The following is a 22,478-nucleotide window of genomic DNA, read 5'->3' on the forward strand; positions in this document are numbered from 1 at the left end:
TAGAAGATGAATTAACCATATTCACACACGCGGATCGCCAAGGTTGTTAAAAATAGATCAGAACCTTTTCTCTTCTGATCACATAAAAAGGTACATGTACGTGACGGACAAATTAATCGACATCGTGACCACGTTTACGAAATGTTCAGTCCTAACCTTTTTCGATTTTTTGTTGTATTCTTCTTTCCCTTATTTACTCCGGTAAGAAAACGTTTCATAATCAAGTGCATAGCAGTTATTTTTCAAGGCCATCAACTGGGCGATACTGTTTATCAGTTAAGATGGTAATGTTTAATATTACATCATGCCTCCTAATTAAACAGGTTCATTTTCCTAACATGGGCTACATGTGTAAGGTAGCAAGTCACACTAACCTTTCTTGTTGCTGTATTATGTCCGTTTTACCATTTATGTTATACATGCCTGTACAGCAACTGTTGCATCAAAGCATATCCTTACATATCCAATAATCTCAAATATTTGTGTCGCTTATACATATAATCCATGCTGTAAATTGATTGCTTAATTACGGCTTTAATAAATTTATCAAACATGTCAGATGTCTCGCTTCTGCGTCATTGTAGATTATTTCGTACGTTTTCTTACAGTGGATGAATGTATACAGCTATTATTATATGGTCTTAAACGAACTAATAAAAAATAGCGAATACCAAAATTTTGTGCAAACGTCAAGAAATATTTTATTTTCCCTAGAATCCAAAGTGAAAATTTAGAAAGGACTTACAGTATGGTGAATTAAATTCCAAATATTCTTAAACGTTATATCATAACTCCAAGTTTAATCACCTCAATATTAATTCCAGGGATGACGCGGTTTAATTCCAATTGTACAGGTGCTGATGTGTCAATAGCCCGAAATGTGGTGATGTATTAACTGTATCGATGTATCACAGTTATATAATCCAAAATGTATTTGAGTGAATTAACAATAATGTCTCAATAACATTTTTGTACAAAAAGTAAAAATGATGAACATTTTACAATTCCAGTGAATAATTTAAACAAATAAAATTTCCCAAATTAAACAATGGACACAGCAATAACCTGATTATGTTTCGGATTATATGGTGGGACATATGAATTGCGAAGCAAACGAAATGAATATAATAATCTGAGGCATAATAATAGGGCCAGGATATATGTCAATTTCCGTTTTAAAACGTCCACGGTGTCAACAAGGTCAGGAATTTTCAAGTGAAAAAGTAATGTTCTAAAGTCAGATACGGGCAAAAATGTTTACCTCCAGTGATAACGATCTGGATGTGTAATAAAGAATCATGAATAAATATTAGCTACGTAGTATGTTTCCAGAATAAATGTAAATAGCAAGATATACCCTTTCTTCAATTTTGGACAAAGACCGATTGCATAGTACAGCTATACATATCATATAATCATGGAGATAATCCTAAATAAAATACAAATTAAGCATACTAATACACTCATCATAAAGACAAAGAATGATTTATGCAGGAAAACTTTCTTTTACATATTAGTCAAATATATATATATATATATATATATATATATATATATATATATATATATATATATATATCTATGTCTATATCTATATATATATATATATATATATATATATATATATATATATATATATATATATATATATAATACTATGACAATTAAAATCATACAGGAAGGCGACTTATGATATGACATTGTATGTGACAAAAGTGATAGGAATGAAAAATGTATTAGATAATAATGCTCAAAATATTGAACTCACCGAAGGACAATCTGGTATACCAGTGTCGGTAAATGTTCTTAAGCTACAAATTGTAATATGATCACATAACTGGCACTAATATTAATCATAAAATCAATAATTGCCAAGAAGTCAACAGAAATAATTTATATTGACAAATTCTTTGATTTGTCATAGGTTTCTTGCATAATCGATAGGGCATCTTATTAAGATTACGAATTTTTGTTTTGTTCTCCCAAGAGAAATATTGTTATCATATTTCCATTTATATTTTAAATCTTTCTCGAAAGTAATTTCCTATTATAGTCAAATATATCGTCAATTTTGACCGTTTGGCTTCATGGCAACCAACGTACATTGTTTAAATATCGTTGTATTATTATCATTTTGTTATTTCGTCCATAATTTCAAAACCATTTTCGTCATTGATATATTTTTTTACAGATATCTACACTAATAGTCAACTTATATGTTAATTATCGCTATAATGCTTGAATAATTAATATACCTTGATTCACTTGATGTTCAAAAGTATCGTTTGTACATATCACATTTTCCCTTGCTGCTTTTACTTCGTCCATCTCTTTCCCCATACTTACTAAGTCTTTAATGTCTTGACGCAATAATTGTTGCAGTACATACATAGTAAGTTATTAAGGGCTAGAGGGAAGGAATGAAACGAATTTGTTCTCTTTCTGGAGAAGGTTGCCAGTTTGCACATTACATTTTGCCAATCTATTTCATGCAAACAAGTATTCTTTTAGAAGCTAGGTAAAATGCTAGATCGTTGCATGTGTTCTTATTACTACTTTTCCTTCACCAAATTGAAATATTTCAACTTTTGCACTAGAAGTTTGCTGTTACTGTGCTATACACAAGCGAAGTATACTTAATCGTTTCATTACTTTCTGATAATACTGACCAAATGCATCCCGTTATTACAACGAAGGACCATTCAAACTCTGACTAATGAGATACATTTATTATTATTTACACTTGTGTTTCGTCGAATGAAGCTTCATAATCTTGTTCCCCATCTGCAGTAAATAAATAAAAACAAAGCTCTGACATTTTCTAAATAAACATGCTTACTCTTATTACAAAATGTTAACATGCTCATCCTTTAGATTGCAAAATCACGGATCTCAGTAGATTATATTGATCTTAAATATATTGCGTATCGATAACATGGAACTTGAAAAAAACAATTAAGAATTTAGAAGTGATCAAATGTTGCCAAGGACATATGTAGATTTAAGCAGGAATTATCATGGCATCATTAAATGGAACATACAAGAAGATAAATAATATGAGTTACATAAAATGAATGAAACATATACGAATTTCATAAGAACATATTGTAATGCTCAGGCAGCAGAGATATCTAAGTTATTATTTAGCTTTGTCATATAGAGTTTTATTTCAATAGTTAGCAAACTTTTCCAGTTGATAAATGATAAATACACAGTGACTATAGATGTTCTATCGAACTTAATTAATACTTTACTGACTTTTGTGTCATTTACAATGGGTGATTGATATACGAAAGAACTTTATCAACGTTGAATCGTATTGATTGAGGAGAACAATACTGTAACAGTTAGATTACTGACTTACTTGCTAAGGATCACAAATGTTTTATTTCCTACAAATTACCCTACAAGGTGTCTCATACGATATTGTATTTGGGACCATGTAAACAATCACTTTATAAAGTTTACATTTTATTTGTTTCCTTTCAGATTACTATCACCCGAGTATAATGATCTGTGACGAGAAGAGTGTTAAAAGAGAAGGCAATAATCTTCAGGAGTAATCGAATGTTCATATTGTAACTATTGTAAAATATAGATTTCCCTTGAATTTTATCTCCTATAACAACATTGCATATGTATGTTCCCATACAAGCGAAATTACCTAGTCGCGGAATAATACCAAACATAATGTTACAAAACTTAGAGAATACTCATTGCAGAAACACCGAAAAAGTATTAGGTAAAACAAAATTATCTTCGGAATATATAATTTGCACGTATAACCTTTGCCTAATAAAATGTCTTAGTACATTAATAAAGGAGAAAGGAAAATTGCATACCATATAAAAACAACGACCCCATTTTAGAAATGTTGTTTTCTGTGTTCCACCTTAACAACGTTCCCTCCTGTTCCCCGTGAGAATTTTTATATAGAGTGTTATATCTTTAGAGACACATAACATTTTCTGTTTCAAATTCTACATCATTTATACATAAGCGTTTATTGTTTTCCTTTCATCTACCTACCAGTATGTCTCTCTCGAACTGATAGTAGATTTGGACTTGTTCCTCTTTGAGATTTTGTATGCACTATTCCAAACTCTGTATCAAAAATAAATAATGAACATCTGGTACCTCATTTAATTTTAATACCTCATTATTACGTCCGTTAATAAGTGTGAAAGTACGTTTCATATTACAGAATGACTGCTGTTAAATAAATATATTATGACAAATTCAACCATATCGACTAAATGGACATTGAAGATATTTTCTCGAAGTAAATAAATATTGCTCAAAACATATTAAAATTTAAGTATGAATCAGTCATTTCTATCTTAAATGGAATATACAAGTGTATAGATGCTGCAGTGGTGCAAATATGAGAAACTCAGTTGAAGTAGGACTAAGTAACATTGAGAACATACCTAATCATAAAATATTAGACTGCATCCGAAGGATACTAACTTAAAGTTACAGACAAAAATATTGCAACACAAACACAAAATATGTACCTACGGTTGAAAATGAACAATACAACTTTGCATAATATCAAGCTAATGTAAAATGCTAAATATGAAATGTGAATGAACACGAAATGTATAATACGGACGTTGTAAATACGAGATAATTATCTTTCAGAACAATCAAAACTTCAAACTGTTAAATGGTAAAATTATAGCTTCAATGAGCATGACTATGACATGTGATTATCGGTGATTGAGAAAAGATATTTATTCCTTAAATAATAACAAATAGATGATTTTATAGCATTTCCTGGCTCCTCAAAGCCTTTGGCGGATAGTAGCTCAACATTACACCACTTCACGACATCGAAAAAACACACTTATATGCTACTCTTAGAAAATTTCTAAGAGGTGCACATTTGAATGCGTAAAACATGCCACAATAGCTCCAGTACCCAGAAACAATGTATGCACAGTTCATTAGTCAATATTAAACTGTGTTGTTATAATTGTATATACATTTATTCTAAAGCATGTTTTGTTTTAACGTTTAACCAACTTTCAACGAGTTGCATAGGTAAATGTCTAAAGTAAATAAGTTTAGTTTGGTCTAGTCAAAAAACAATTATTCAGTTATTTTCAGAGGTATTCTTTCAGATCAAATAATTCACAAACTGATTTTAAAGGTTAGGATGATATTGTAGCAATATTCACTAGTTCACGCTCTTACACTCCTACAATCAGACACAGCAAATAAGCTCGTTTTATACTGATATTTGCCCAAAATTGTCAGATACATATTTATGCAGTCCCTATACACGGACAACCACAACTGATCCAAGAGGACAATACTACACAGGACTCTTATGAAAAAAAGAAAGCGAGTGAGCTAACGTCACCCTAAACATATAAATATCAAGAATAATTGAGGCATGTTCAGATCAAAGGAATAATAACGAATTGTCAATTATATTGAAATTTTGAAATCTGTTAAGAATTACTGGTTATTTAAACCTTTGACAAATTTAATGATTATCTATTTTGTTCCAAAAAGAGCTGTTCATTTCCTGCATTTATTAGTCCAATTTTACCAGCTAAATGTAAAGATTTGTATGGTCCTTTTAGTCAATTCGCTACCATTTATTTCATCAAGGTCGTTATTCCTAAGTACGTTAGATAAGCTCAAAATCGCCTGCCATACATGTATCACCTACTTAGGCTCAGAAGAAGCTCATTGGTACAGATTTCAGTACAATTCTTAACATGATAAATTAAGGATATTCGCTACGCTGGCTCAAATATATATATAAGCTCTTATGAAACGGATATGAATCTGAAAACGAACTTACGTCTCTGCAGTATCTTTAAAATCACGATCACAACTAATAGGACGAAGAAGACTATGACAAGGACAACCGAGACTATGACAACAGTCGGTATTTGTGGCATTTCGGATAATGTTGCTAAACCGTTGCCTGTAAAATAAATCAATACAGTTTGTACATAAGGCACTCGAAATTTGTTTTATAAATATCTTTCATTAGTCATGCATACTTGTATTAATACTATTGTTCACGTACCCGGCAGAATTTTAACTACAACAAGGCTGCTACTGTATGCTGCTCACATCCACTATATAATGTTTGGTAATTGAAGCATAACTAGTATAAATTAAAAACAAAATATAAATTACAAATTGTGATAGTGACTATGACATGACAGTAAATTTGCATTATATGGCTTTTGCGTTTGACATATGTGGTGACAAAACATTTTCCCATCTTCATCAAACAAAGCGTCTCATATCAGTTTAAAATACCTATTTGGCGCCCGGTTTAGGTGGAATTGCAATAGTTTAGATACTTAAAACTCCCACAATTATTTTCTAGTGCTTATGAAGATTGCTGCATTTAACAATTTCAAAGTGAACCCTATACTCCCTTGGAGTTCTCCTATCCTAGATATCCAATCTAACATATCAAAATAACAGCATTCTGCATTTACTTTTAGCGCTTTAATCTAGTATCATTAGGTCATATGCTTCACTTTCAATACAAATATTGTTTTAAAGAGATTTTAGATGTACGTGTTAGGCCCAATTACACGTTTATCTGCATTAGATCACATTTTAAAATAAGCTACGATATAGGCAGGACTGGTGCTTCAACATGTTGCTATTCTAATAGTTAATCCTATGCTAGCAAATGTTTGTGGTGTTGCTAAAATAGAGAATGCATAAGATAAAAAACAGACTAAAGTTAAATTCAAGTGCTTATGTCGTCAGTAGAATAGAATATGGTTAACATTCTGCTTTAACCATACAGGAACATTTTTATATATATCCAAACTATATTAGTAATATCTTTGTAGGCAGTTCTTAAAATTTATCCTTTTTTATCTTCACTTGGATTATGACGTTACATAGTATTATCAATGGAAATTGAAAGTCTTTACTCCTATAAGTAAGTATATCTAAATCAAAGATTTATAAATGTCTGACTGAAGTGTATCTTTCTTTACCTACTTCTATCTTATTGTTATCTTCGTATTATTTAATACATTGTTTTCATTTCGTCTGTTTATGCTCGCCTGCATTTTCCTTGTGCCAATAATTCTTTATTAATCGTTTCACTTTTACACTTAAATCGTCAATATTTCTTTATACCACACCAATATTCTGCCTCTGTATAAAAAGTTATTTTTCAGTAGTGTTCATATTTGCGAGTTCTCATTTCTGTTATAGCTATTTATTATTAAGTCGCTTCAATCTGGAAAAGACAAATCGTAGGTTGTATTCGTGTGTATTATAGAAATTTCAGCAGCATTCATTTGTTTTATTTTTTATCAAATTTTTACTACATTCATTCACACGTGTATTGATTTTGTCTAGTCAAATGTAATGAATCCTTTTTAATACGCTACATTTTGTTTTATTTGTATCTAACTTTAAACTAAAATAAGTTATTCGTTTGCTTAAAACCGCAACGGATAATCGTAGATTTCTTTGAAAGAATCAAAATATTATCACTCACATTAATCTTATATATAAGTCTTCTATTTTATATTGTCTTCGTGAAAGTCATTATTTTTCTGTAAATGTTAAAGGCTATAATTATCAACTGCTCTTCAGTCTTTCAGCTTTACTTAAAAATTTTAAAAATATGTAATAATTCTATTTTTTCCCATTATTTAAGTTTTCTGCAGACGTTGAATTCCGATTGTAATACAGTAAATGACTTGAACTAATTTTGTTCCTCCACATCAACTTCGAAGGGAGATATTTCAGCATATTCCTTCCATTTGATGTAATACTTTCCCGGTGTTCTCTACGGGTCATATATTTGTGTACGATATATCAATTATAAAAGCAGAACAGTAGTAAATAGAGTAATTCAACTTTAGACAATATATATTTGGCATCATAAATATTGTTCCTTTTGTTATCTTTCGTTTCTGAAGTTCTCTGAATTGTATAAGAATTTTTGCAAATATCTAATCCACAGCTGTCAAATTGTTGTAACTTTTCATAATACCTTTAGATTTTTAACGTTGTATTACGGTATGGTTATGGGGCGAGAGTGGGGATGTGGAACGTGTATTAGCTGCATCATTTTTAGCAGCCTCTAACTGACTCACTAGCGAAATAAGCCTTCCTAAAAATCACCAAATAAAATCGCAAAAAAAGAGATCGTGGCAGTGACTGTGCCGAGACAGCGCCCTCGTTGCTTATATCAAAAAAAATAAAATTATAACAAATAATGCCGAAAGCCCAGGAATCATGCACAGCTAAATTAGCTCAAGAATGATTAGAAGCAAGTACGAAATATATTCATATACATAATGCTGTTAAACAAAAACTACAAACACGTCAAGAATAACAAGTTGAATATGCAGATTGCACAGAACAATTGTTTAGACCTGTTACAGGAGTTACTGAAAGAGTTGCAACGGCTACTGAAGGGTTTTCTCAGACAATAATACAAACCGCCGAACAAACAAAGAAGAGTTTACAAGAACTTCCTACTAATATAGCTACCGCAATACGGCCACCTGCTGATAAAGAAATACTTGAAAACATCGGTGAAATATGAGGAGAACCTGCGCCTAAATAAAAATTAGGGGAAGAAGCGGAATAGGAAGAGCAGAGTAAAATGCTTGATACATTTACTGACAAAACTATTAAGCAAATAGAGGGGCAGTATGATATTTCCAAAAGAGCATCGTTTGCAGCTTCGAGTTGAAATTACATAGACATATATTTAAAACCCGAATATAATAAATCGGAAAGTAAAGAAACTTGGTACAAATGGATATTTCGCATACTTATTTTAATTAACAATTGAGTCTCAAAATGCGATGCGATATATTTAGCATATTTAGATGAAACAAATACATTTTTCTGGGTGATCAATTTCTACAACAATCTCCTCAACCTCAATTTAAACTAAAACCTTCTCCATCGCAACCACAAAAAAGATCACAGCAAAGAATAGAAGGTAGCCGACCTAGAGGTATGCTTACTGATGATGCTCTTAATTAATTTTAAGACCTGGATAATTTAATCGATATTGATGTAGATGGATATGAAATTATTTAAAACAACATGATCGCGAGATATCACGTGGTAATTGGATTCTTGTGGTATAATTTGCTGCTAAAACTCACCGATTAATCTACAAGATCCAGGATAGATTGAATTGAAACAGCACGTAGACAAAAGAAAAAAAACTAGAACAACTTCTCGACCACAATCTCCAGATCTATATTATGATGCACCTGACACTAGTGCTACTGAAAGTGTTATTACAGGAAGTGATCTTGTTACTTGTTCTAAAAACATCCTCAATGACGTGCAACGACTAAAAGTTCTCATAGGAGGAAAACGAGCAGGTAATAAATTTCCAGAAATTATTAATGAAGCAGCTGATATTTGTCGACGATTATTTCAAGGCGGTATCATGGATATCAATGTTTATCGAGCGTTTATTGATAAAATCGAGGACGGCTACTACAGTGATTAGATAAATGAATAACAAATAAGATGATCATACACAACAGCAGCACCGCAGACCCGTGATGGCCAGAGTAGTAAATTCACGATTACCTGTTTACAGCGCGTATTACGGAGATAGATTCGGTAATGTTGTTCAGGGATTATTTGCAAGGATGGCTCCCAAAGCAGCACCAATCGCAAAACAATTATCAGTGAACGTCATCGACGTTATTCGGGAAAAAAGTTCCTGGTGCAATCGGTAACGTTGCTCGTAAAGCGTTCTCGGCAATCAAAGACAGAAAAGCACGATTAATACGCATTTTAAAATCGGTCAAACCACAATCAGAGAAATTACAATCCACGGAAACCATGCCCGCGGTGTCAGTAAAAAAATAAATCAGGCCGCAAATCAAAAACTATTAGATCAGGTAAATCAAGGAGAACCTAGGGTAGAAATAAATACGCGTTTCATTTCAGGAAGTGGTCTTCGTAGGTCTGCGCGATAACATTTGGAAAAACGGTAATCCAATAAGATGTTCAAGCGTACAGCCGACACAGCATGCGACATGGATGAACCAGTTCACAAAGATGAATCCATACGCGATTATCGATTTTATTCTTATGACGCACGTGTTCCTAAGGCATGAGAAAGAATTGAATAGCAAGTCCATGATACAATCAGACATATTTTTTTTTACCCGCCGAGGCATTTATTGAAGTAGAATGTGAGCTTGTAACATATATTCCTCTCAACAAACCATACGACAGGGATGTTACAGTTGGTTTTGTTAATAACGGTATTATGGCGTTATTTGACAGCGCCACATACATGATTTTTTGCCAAAACATCGAGACAGTTCAAAAGGATGTTGACTTTGCCACAACAAGAGTAGCGTTAGCAGGATACTCTGACGATTATACAAGATCAATTGATCCGTCAAAGATGTTTTACAAAGATAACTCTGATCATCATGATACCATTCAATTTCGTCATATACTTGTACCACGCAATACTGCGGTTGATCCACAACCACCTGGAGAGAATAGATAGACCTGGCGCTGACATTTTGATGCCGCATAGCTACAACAACAATTAGAACCTTGGTTTTGTCACACGTAGGACAGTGTTGAAAGGTGACTGTATAATATTTCATGCGCAATTCCACTGTCACATATCCTTGGATTTTGCAGAAATATCTGAAAAAAATATCTTTGGAGCGAATCACACAGTTGTGATTGTACGATAAGGTAACGATAATGATGCTATTTGGCGATCAGTCGTAGCAGGCGTTACTGATGGGAAAGTAAATCCGCATATATTTTCACTATGGATGCCAGTAATGACTCCACCACTGAAGAACAACGATTATTTTCTTTCATGAACACAAATGTAAGTCGTTGCTATCATGGCATACAATGTCCACATATTGCATTTAGAGCAATATGGCCGATATATATACATGTCAAATAGCGACTCAGCAAGATGTTTCTGCACCACATGTATTTGATCCCCTTGGAGTCAGTTAAGCATCTTTACGAGTAAACGGACACCAAGAACAATCCGAGGATATAATCGTGAATTTTGAAAACAATAGTGTTGGGCACGTGTATCATCGATTGTTTTCGTATATGGGACGTGATCAAAATGTAGATACCGGTTTACAAATCTCACATTTGGATTTTACAACACTGTATCCCATCTATTACTTTTCACTGGAACATTTAGATTTATTTAGGCAATATGTCGTTGACATACACTTCAGAGCTAGAGTAAATCCAGGTGGTGTTAATTGCAGAGCAATTGCGGTTATACTCAGCGACAAGGCAATGCTGCTTGATGGTGCTGGTGGTCGAATGAATGTTGTTGAAGCACCAGTTGAAATCATGTAACTGGTGATTTAAAATGAAGTTTAATTATAAATGTTATCATGTTATCATGTTTGTGTCAGTCTGACTCCTGGTCAGATTAAAAAGCCACAATCCGCATCATTACAACAAACAGGAACCACAATAACGCTAAAGCAAAGCCAGATTATAGGTGGTGAAAACAATTTATCGCTGACAGAACGTCAGCTTAAACATCTTAATAAAGCCAAACAATCCAAGACTGGAATACGACTTGAACTTTCCGCCGGTGTCATTAAAGATACTGATAAAACCGGCGGTATATTTCCACTCCTCGAGGCAATACTAGCGTTAATGTTGGAGCAGCTCCAGCCGTTGCAAAAGCATCTGTATTAGGTGCTGTTCAGCAGCTGGTGGAATGGCATTAAAAAAGCAATGGCTAATGGCTTAAGACTTCCAGAAGGGCCTTAGACTTCCAGGAACACTTCGTTAACACTGTTGTCAATTTTTGGTTTAATTGATGCTGCCAAGCAACTAAAAATAATATAAAAAAACTTCAGATGTATTCTCATGCGCGATCAGTTACCGAAAACGACCAAACAGCACTGAGACGGGTATTACTAATTTTGATAACATTACCGATGTAGGAACTCATTGGGTGTCATACGTGACTGATCCCCGTGGAATGGTTTATTTCGATTCGTATGGGTAGCCTCCCCCGCTTCAATTTATCAACTATGTCAAGCATTCCTTGACGCAGTCAAGGATCCCGGTTTGGTACTCAAACACTAACCGATCTGAGGATATGCGGCCGTGAGGTAATTGCTCTACTCGATGCTATATCAAAATTATCGCTGCCACCTCACAATGTCGTGCATACTTATACAAGTGGGCGTTATAACGAATAATTGTAGATATTTACGGAATCAGCCGCGACGATACTACTAGGAGAGTAAAAATGATGATGAAATAGATTTGTCAAATTAAGAGACAAAGGATGAACTCGCTGATATTATGAACCTCTCTAGAGCTTAGCGAGGTGAGATTGTTGTTATTCAGGATAAATATGGCGTTTTAAAAACGAGTAACATCAAGTGGAATGGCATTAGTCGTAGAGTTCATGGCGCTGCCACGGATAACATACCTGTGTTTCCTTAAACGCGGTATTTAGAAATGAAATTGCAAAAATCGCTGCTAATCGTCTGAAGAATGCCGGTGATATAATCACAGGTGAAATCAAGATAAACGGAAATAAAATAGTTGAATTAAGAAATATAATATCCGACGCAGATGCAGCAATAAAAAAATATTTAGACGTTAACTACAGCGTCGTTGATGGTAAATTACCAACGCTGCGGGTCGAGTATGACATTCGCGTAAATATGTTCATAAACACGCGTAGAAATTTTCAGCGACTTAATAAAATCGCAAACGATTTATTTTGTACTCCGTTGACCACTGACATCAAACTCTCTGATATCAAGACGAGCATTTCTGCAATTAAGAAAACACTAGATGTCTCAAGTGGAATTCCTGATATCGTTAAAAAAAACTAATACGATTAAAATTCCTCACAAACAGATTGCCAATATAGTAAACACAGTGGCATCGGGATTCTCACCATGGTCACAGCAAAATAATACTATCAAACATACCGTGGAAGTCACTGGTGTGTACAGAGTGTCTGTGTTCAGCGTTGAAAAATTTAGCATATACAGTATGCATCCCTGGCGCCATTCAACCGATACATTTTCTGGAACCGTGTCTATTGTGTTAAATAGCGAAGACGAAGAAACGTTTATGCTGGAAGCAGCTGATAAGAAATTAACCGCAGCATCTTACTGGTGGTGTCTGGAATTTCCTGCCGAAACGCCGCCATTGATTACTATGTAAAGTATATGAACGTTCAAAAATGTATATATGATCTGGTACGTGATTGGCAAATAACGTCGAAAATAATCATCGACAAGTACACAAAGAAAGCATAAAAAATACCGAATACGCGCGGTTCTCATTGATGTTATTGTGTACTCTGTATCTACGCTCGTTGCTGGTATCGGTGTGGTATTATCAGCGTTAGCACCAGTGACAACAATTGTAGCTGCAACAATATGTGTTTCATCACCGGCAACCATCGCTGGGGTTTCTAATATCATCGCGATAAAAATATCCACCTGCACGAATACAAAATTGCATAATTACCCTGTAAAATTACACACGGCAACACACGTGTATTCTAAATTATCGTCGTTGATATCATCAAGCCTCGACAATACGACGATATCAGATTCTGAATTTGACACGATGCATACAACATACAATGAAGTCCTTGGTTTAGAAAACCATGATATCAATCGTTGCTTCAGCAGATAATCGCAAATACAACCCCGCTGAAAACACGATAATATCAGTAGACTCCACTAGCCATGAACTCAGCATTACTTTTCCAACCGCGATTCCAGTAAATAAAATCTCGTTGGATCAGTTGTGAGTATACTTCAGTTTGTCTAATATTATATCAAAATCATTCGGTGGACTACAATCAAATAATTCGTTGGTATTTCCATTTAAAAACAAGATGATGGAACACCCGATTGGCAAGTTGTTGGAATACCGACCAGAATTTACCAAATCGAACAAATCAATGATGAATTCCAGCGCAGAATAACATCGGTAACAGGCCAATAATCCAGGATAGGCATAACATTACATGAACCGACATTGCCAACCGCGATATAGATAAATTCCTCCGACTACGCTGTTGATAATATGTCATCGATTAGATCGGTACTAGGATGAGTTGATGTTGCACCTGAATATCAAGGACTGCCATAACCTACGCGGTGGTGATTTTTCCACTAACAAAAGAAAGTTTATAATAATTACAAAATACCGAGAAACTGATCAGTGGAGTGATGGGGGGAGAGGAAGATAAGCTATGATTGGAGACTCTTTTACTGTGACTAATGGTAAAAAAAAAACTTAAAAGATTTTGTAGAACAATACATGGTTTAAATGAAAAAACCTGGCGTCATTTTATAGATCTTGAATAATTTTTTAATGAATATGCTAGGTCAATCAAATCTGAACATACACGTGTACTTAATAATCTACAAAATGTATTTTCCAATATTTCACAACATTATAGTAACGATGTAAAACAATAAGTTATTGAAACAATACAACATTTAAATCAAATTGAATCAGATCTTGAATTTGTTAATTATCTTGTTGTTCAAGAAGCTTTTTCTAATGAAGATTTTACTGATTATGATACTTTTCCGACAAAACCAATACGTACTAGATTAAGTAGGATATTTGCTGATCATTATAAAATAGCCGAAGAAGAACTACCAACATTTGTAATATCATAATTTAAGACCGTAGATCTCAAAAATTCACTCAACGATCTTATCAACCAAAACATTCCTAAAGTTGTCGGATCATGGAGAAAAATAACCCCACCATCAAATATTATCAGATGTAATAATAATCCACACGGTGAAGGTTGTCATATTTCTCCCACAGTTGTAAATATAGCCTCAACGATCGCGGTTAATCTTGTATGTGACGTAACTGATTGGAGCTATCAGACAAACACACACAAATCAAATCAGCCACAGGAAGGATATATTCCATATTCGTTTACACCACAAGTCCCACCCGGATATCTGATTGTGCAAGAGCCGATCAATCCGATCTATATATGATGTCATAATCCGCTATTATTAAGCATACATTTTAATATAACTGACAAGATCAATATTTTTGCTTGATCTTCGTGGAGAGGTTCTAAGTCTCAATCTATGTGTAAAATCCTAAGAATTTCCAATCTTGGATTTTTACTCGTACGAAACTTGAAAAATACGACTGACGCGTGATATATACATTGAAAACAGGAGAAAAATGTACAATAATCCCGTCCTTGATCTTCAAGTGGATTTGACAAATCAGTGGGAAAAAAGACAGTTAGTATTCACTGACGATCTTTTTTAAACTCATCTGACATGCTTTTACTATCTGAACCTGGAATTGTTTGAGTATTTCCACGAATTAACCTAACATTAATTTTCACTAACAGTTTCTGACATAATTTTTCTTGATTGTCTTATACAGGTGTTGATTGTCTTTTTTGCTTCTTATTCACGAGACAGTTCTAATCTATTTTTTCTATTGCGTTCGAGAGAGAGTGAGAGATAGAGATGAATTACCCCACTTCAGTTTATTTTACTCTAGCCAACGATTGAATCATGGAACTCTGAATTCGCTTCCAAAACTTATATTATGATGGTAGTGTGTTTCCACCTTTGTGTTTATGTTAATGTAATGTTTCAAAATATTTTTTTCAGAATATAGTTTATCAGATATATTTATGCAATCATGTTTTAATTTTTTAATAGCAGAAATAATATCATTGATATTTTAATAATTCATCATACAGTATGTAATATATCTTTAAATTATATTTCTCAACCATGTGGTATAATACAATTGTGTAAAACACAAACTCTAGATTACTGAAGAAATTTTTTCACTTTCATGTGCCAACTTAAGTCCAGACTGATTAGAAAGTCGCGATTCCCCGTCTTTATAATTATATAAGGTATTTCAAGTGAATCGGTTAAATTGAGTTATTTTGGGAATGTACATGATGAGTTATTTTGGGAAATGGCATGATGAGTTATTTTGGAAATTCAAGCGATGAGTTGTATTGGGAATTTACGCGATTCACTGAAAATACCTGACTATAACAATATAGACGGGGGAATCGCGAATTCCAAGTCAGTCTGGACAGAAGTTGGCAGAGGTAAGTGAACTATTTGCTTCAATATGTTATGTAAATTATCACACATACATTTGAATTGTATGATCATGGCAGCTACAATGATCAAAAACAATATTTACTCAGTAACAACGATAACTATTTAATTAATCTACCGGAGAAAAGTTAGCCTGACGGAATAATCTGTGTAGATTTTATCAAGGACGTTGTCCGTATCTAACACTTTTGGAACATAAATCCAATGTTCATTCTTCTGTGAAAAGGCAGATTTTGTATTTTATCTGCAACATGTCGTACTGGAATTATGCAGATACCGAAATACTTGCCAACCGTGACTGAATCAGTATATCTTCACCGGTCTTAATATTTACATATTTTAATTGCCTTCCTTGCAACAGTTTTATATTTTCCAGTATTTCCGAATGCACAATTTTTGCTCTGTTTGATAGCTTTTAAGTTATCCAAGGAGTTATTGAGTTTTTGTACGTCATTATGATATATCACAAGACTGTCTTTGATCTCCTCGTGAAAAGTCTCGTATACAAACCAATGATTGTAATACCTTTTCTTACCAGCGATGAAAATTAGATGACCAGTATTATTAAAAACACCAACAGACTTTTTCAACAGATAGTGTCTTGCTACACCATCACGAGATGCTTCATAATTCTTGATGATAGGATGTCTAACAAATTCCTTTTACTCAAATTTATATATATTATTATTTGTCTAAATTATAATTTGTCTTTACAAATATAGCTATGTAATCTTCAGGTTTTCTTATAACCTATCGTGTAAATTTGTATCAAGGACAGAGTATTTGACAACGTCAACACTGTTATTTTTTAATCATAATATCGTTTTAGTTCTCTATATTTTTTACCACCACATCGCACACGCAACTGTGTTTTCCCTTTAACTCCAGCACAAAAACATAAGTAGGGCTTTGGACGTAGACTCGTCTTCTTACTCATTGCAAATGTTGTCCGAAGAATTAATTTAAACAATATTTGTTACAAAGAGTTAAACACCTTATCATCAGCCATCTGCACTGGATTTTAATGGAGTCATTGTATATATAATATTTTTTATTTAAATACTTGTCTAAAATATAATGTGGAAGAGTCTGAGAGATTATCCACAATCGAGCCCTGGAAAACTTTGTCTCTGAATCCATATTCGATCTTGACAGAAGAACTCTGACTTGCGGAGGCGAATTCTGGCTGTTACGACGAATAATCTGATTAATAATATTCGAGATGCTTGAAAAGAATTTTGCGACGATGGTGCATCTCACGTATGGTAGACATTCAAAGTTATACGAGGTGGAAAAGATTATTAATTATCTCAACGATCAATGCTATTTCTTCACAATAAAGTTTATTGTGCTAGCAGAAACAGATTCCGATGAGTGGATTATCCGTGACAAACATGACCTTGTCCTTGCTAATGGTAAAACCGCTGTGCTAAGTATAATTTCCAAACCAGGAATGTTGACTGGTATTGACAGACCATATTCTGCTCGAGCATATCATATGACCTTGGTTATTTATGGAATTTATCAACTAATTAATAACCCCTACATTAATGATCTTGCACCAATGAGATTATCAAAACTAAATTTTGTATCCGAACGAGTAATCGAACATTTTACAAACGCGATACGTGGAAATAGGTTAGCGGATCTACGACGTGAAAAAATAAACAAATGGGCTGAATCGGTTAAGGATACCGGAGCTACAATAAATGATGTCGCCGAGTTAGAAGTAAATTAAAATTTCCAATAACATTAAAAACGATTACCGAAGATATTTTATACGAATCTAAGCATAAGTCGAATGAAGCTCCAATTGAAATTGTTGATCATAATGCGCATGCGTGGACTAAAGGAGTAACAATACTTCCACGAGATCGGACTGCAAGATTTTAACCAGAGAAAGGTTCTAGGGGAAATATGTTTGATTTTATTCAGGAAATAAGTAAAAACTATCCTATATCAGTATGGCTATTTAAGAGTTCAGATAATGAAAGACCTGATCAATTTCTAGGACCTAACAGCAAAATATATCGTAAAGAATCTCTTCATGAAGAAATGAAAAATCTTGCGCAGAAATGTTCACCAGAAAATAATGAAACATTACTAAATGATTGTTTAACCGTTCCGTAAGTTGCTGCTCACTTTGCAACCGAGAACAATTCGTGGAAGCCAATGCAGTTTGAATTTGATGAGGACGTACAGCTAACCTGCTGTGAATACGGACACAGTGGATTGTGGAATACCGATAATGACCACAACGTTATCTCGGTTGATATGGTCGCGTTTTATCCGATAAGGTTTCTTGGTTACGGAGAGTGTTATGGATATTTTAGAAGATTTTGGACACCCCACACACGAGATGACTGTAGTGGCAATAAATGGACTCCTGCTCGATATTACACTGATAGGATTCGATCGTATTGTATCATTTGAGTTTGCTAAGGGTCTTCATCCGATCTGTTAGGTTTGGTTTGGTAGTCACTTTTCAGAACAACGTTGGTCGCCAATAGTGCTGTCACGTTATATGCTTGATTGTAAGATACTGATATCGTTGATTGTTAGTAAGGCAATTATATCACACGGTCCTCAGAAAGAAGTTTGGTTGCCATCAGAGAATTATTCTGATGATAAAAATAAAATCGTATAAGATCTTGGTAGAAGAATAATTGATAAATTTGCTCAAGGGGGGGGGGGGCAGGCATATGATCATAAACGACATTATATAAGACTAATCAAAGACAATGTTGAGCTCGATTTTATAACTGCGATGCAACGAAAAGAGATATATTTATAAGTCGAGAAAACGCTTACTTGTCTTACGGAACACGATTAGGTACAATTGTTGGTTATATTGATGGCGAGTCACATCAATTTACTCATTTAAAATCCTCAATGCTAGATTATATTTCTATGAATATATTATCGATGGTAAACATATTTCCTTCCACCGCGGAAAGAGCTGCCACGGATTCATTTTATATCGAAAACAAGTACTTATAAATACTGACTCAATTTACCGCTCATGATGCATCGTGGGGTAAATGGAGAATAAAACAAGAAATGTTATGTAATTATTCTGAACCCACAGACGCTGAAATCAAAGATATTTATTACAAAAATAATCAGATATCAGAATTATAATCTGCACCGTCCGTGTATGATCCAGTATCCTGACACAAGACTATTATCTAAACAGATCAGGTAGTTCCGGTAAAACAACTCGAGTGCTCGAATTATATAGACGGAGTTCAGATGATATGGTTGTTTTAACAACTACACACAGACTCGCAAGACAAATGAGCGAACGAGGAGTGCGATCATGTACTTATCACAGCTTCTTCCGATGGAAGGGTGACACACTGACTCCTGACCGAATGGGCGAGAAATACATTCCATGGATCATCATTTGGGATGAGACATGTACATTATCTTTAGATATATTAAAAATGTTTCTCGATTGGCTATTATTAAAAAATACAGCTGTGGTCATGGCGATCATGGTGAACCACCGCCGTTTTGTTGGGTTATCTCCACACGAATGGCTAAAGAATTGTGTGGTTTATTACGAGGAGATAACTGATGATCATATATCTCTTGAAGTAGAATAAAGGGAGATTAATAAATGAATCAGACTACAACCGAATAAAATTCGTGTGGAATAATGCGTAAAATAAAATCCACTTTGAGGGGAAGTTGAATCTAATCTGTAAATTGCGGGTCTGTTCGTGGATCTTACCACGCTGGACAGTTTATGTGTCGTAATACCCCATATAGGATCAGTCGCTCTTTCTTTAACACCTTCAAGTTCACCGGGTTCATATAAAAACCTCAGAGTCATATTACCTAATATTGGTTGTTTTGAAAAATCCTGTTCTTGTACAGGCATATGCGCTTTTGTGATCGCGCTAATAGGTTTTATGTTAGTTGTTCGAGTAATTTCATTATCTAATGCAGCATTTACACTAGGTAATCTTGCAACCCATTCGCGAGATGTTTTTTCGTGAATTATTTCTTTTTATACTGATATCCAAATAACCGCTCAGCAAATGTTCGATTAAATCGATCAAGAATTGCCTGATCACGATGAATTGCAGTGTGTCCTCCTCGTATTTCTACGTTATGCTGCTTCATCAGCGATGATACAGCAACCTGAAATTCTTTGCCAGGATCTGGTCTGGCCATCGTAGGGGTCCTAGTTGATCAATTAGTTCAAACGCAGAAGCTACTTCAGTTGCTGTCTTTGCTGATAGTGGCCCTGCTTCCTTAAATCTACTTGCAATATCAAAGACAGTTAAAGCGTATTTCTACGTGCGCTGGCGTCTTCCAGTTTTAATTGTGTCGTGTGGTAAAAATCAAATATCTGCTTGATGAACTTCATTTTTCAAGCTAACATAAAAATGTGCATAATCGATTAGTTTAGGTGGTGGTATTTAACATTTGCTGCTCAGCGAGCTTGCTAATCTCTGCTCTACCTTTCCAATATCTTCTTGGGCTATAATAAATCGATTCCATTATTTTTTATAATCGGATGATTAAGTACCGGTTCCTAATAGAAGCTTACCCTTCATCACAGATTTCACCAACCAATTACCTAATGATTTATTGAAAGATTTTTTTAAATGGAATTTAACGCATAAATCAATTTCACATCTGCAATATGTTTATCTTGTATGTTTTTACTTTTATAAGCAACATCATGAGCGTGAAACGCTTTATCGATAGCGTTTACTGGATACTCACCAGGTTTGGGTTGATTTTAGTTATCAAGTCGGATATTAAGCCGGGTACCAGGACTGCAATAGTCATATCCTGGAAGATGTTTTATCCTGGGTACTTAGCCCATGGTGTTCCTGGTAACCTTGTTAACTGTGAGGCAATATCACCTCCTTTTCAATACTATTTCTGATTAGAAATAAATTTAAATTTCTTTGTACTACATTGTGTACACTTACGTGTAACTACTGATCTGTTATTCTTTGTTGTAATACGTGCTAGTCGACTTGTGGGAATACGCGTACTGCATTGTACACATTATAAATATCCATATTATTTATTGTATTTCTACAACATGGATGTAATGGATTTTTCGGCGACAAGAAAGCGAGAACCGGTTAAACATCTCGCAGCGTTAACAAGTCATATTAGAATGATTATCATAGGTCCATCTGGAAGTGGTAAAACGCAACTGCTGCTTAATTTGATAATGAGATGGATGAAATGGGACAAATGATATTTAGTAGCTCCGTCAGTTGATGGTCAGCGATGCCACGATGCACTGAAAGACTTCAATGACAACGCAAAGTTGTTGGATGAAAACGGTGATGTTATTAAATTTATTACTGATATCGATGACGCACCGTCCGTAGATGACCTTGATGGATTTATTAATAATTTAGTTGTGTACGATGATGTAATACAAGATAAACAATCAGACCCTGCTAGAATATTTTTACGCGGTAGACATAAAAACACAGACGTGATCTATGTTACTCAACGATGCACACAAATACCTAAAGTGATCAGAGACAATTGTAATATTTTAGCTGTATTTAACGGAGTTGATACACATACTCTGCGACATATTAATCAGACTTGGTGTAGCGGATATATGGACATAATTATGTTTATAAATTTATTTAGTCAGGCTTAGTTATCCCCGCATGGATTTATAACAATAAACTTACATGATCGAGATACCGAGTCGGCCTTGATAAATTTTTTGGATAGCAGCAGCAATGAGGGCGTTGTCTCGGCACCCCCAGTTACCGCCACGATCTTCTTTTGGGATTTCTTTTGCGATTTTCAGGAAGGCTTATTTTTCCGGTTGGTGAGTGAATCAATTCGAGACTGTTCGCCCTCTCTGCTGCTTTTTATTACAGGATTCACTGTAGGCACGAAGCAGTGTCGGAGGTGGCTGTAGAGGCGGCTTAGAAGGGGGAATTAGCCATAACGAATTAATTGACAAATTTCATAAATTATCATAAAGACAAGCAATATTGGAAGTGTATTAACCTGGCTGGAAACAAAAATTTCTAAAATCGCATGCTTCTACACATATTTTGTTAACCCGGGTCATATCTCTTTCAGGAAGAATTCTTTCTGCAAACTAATTAAATCTTTTAAAGATTAAATGTTTTCGTATCCTTACGGAAAGTGAATTAAGTTGCACATTTCATAATCTCGGTGGAGGGAGATTAGAGATTTTTCTCTTAAAAAGTACTACATGCATTTTGTCCGTTGATTTATTTCACGAAAATTGATCGTTGGTGAAGTGCTATGTAAAATTATAATGAAAGGTATGACGGATTTAAGATGAAGATACATTTCTTTAATGTCAGTCGAATGTTGCGA

At 34.3% G+C, this 22,478-nt stretch overlaps 1 protein-coding gene across 1 annotated transcript in view; it reads right to left on the reverse strand.

Annotated features, from left to right (window-relative positions):
• Positions 1 to 1,616: 1,616 nt before the first annotated feature.
• Positions 1,617 to 22,478, reverse strand: part of LOC149774240 (uncharacterized) — a 53,762-nt gene continuing 32,900 nt past the window's right edge. The window contains exons 6-8 of the mRNA XM_089945550.1: positions 5,819 to 5,944; positions 4,030 to 4,104; positions 1,617 to 2,784 (exon numbers count right to left, since the gene is read on the reverse strand). Coding sequence (XP_089801676.1) covers positions 2,738 to 2,784; positions 4,030 to 4,104; positions 5,819 to 5,944 — 248 coding nt within the window. The 3' untranslated portion in view covers positions 1,617 to 2,737. The remainder of the gene's footprint in view (positions 2,785 to 4,029; positions 4,105 to 5,818; positions 5,945 to 22,478) is intronic.

The sequence above is a fragment of the Sinohyriopsis cumingii genome, unplaced genomic scaffold, assembly GCF_028554795.1.
Source record: "Sinohyriopsis cumingii isolate HCF-2022 unplaced genomic scaffold, ASM2855479v2 utg000360l, whole genome shotgun sequence".
In the NCBI taxonomy this organism is placed as follows: Eukaryota; Metazoa; Mollusca; class Bivalvia; order Unionida; family Unionidae; genus Sinohyriopsis; species Sinohyriopsis cumingii.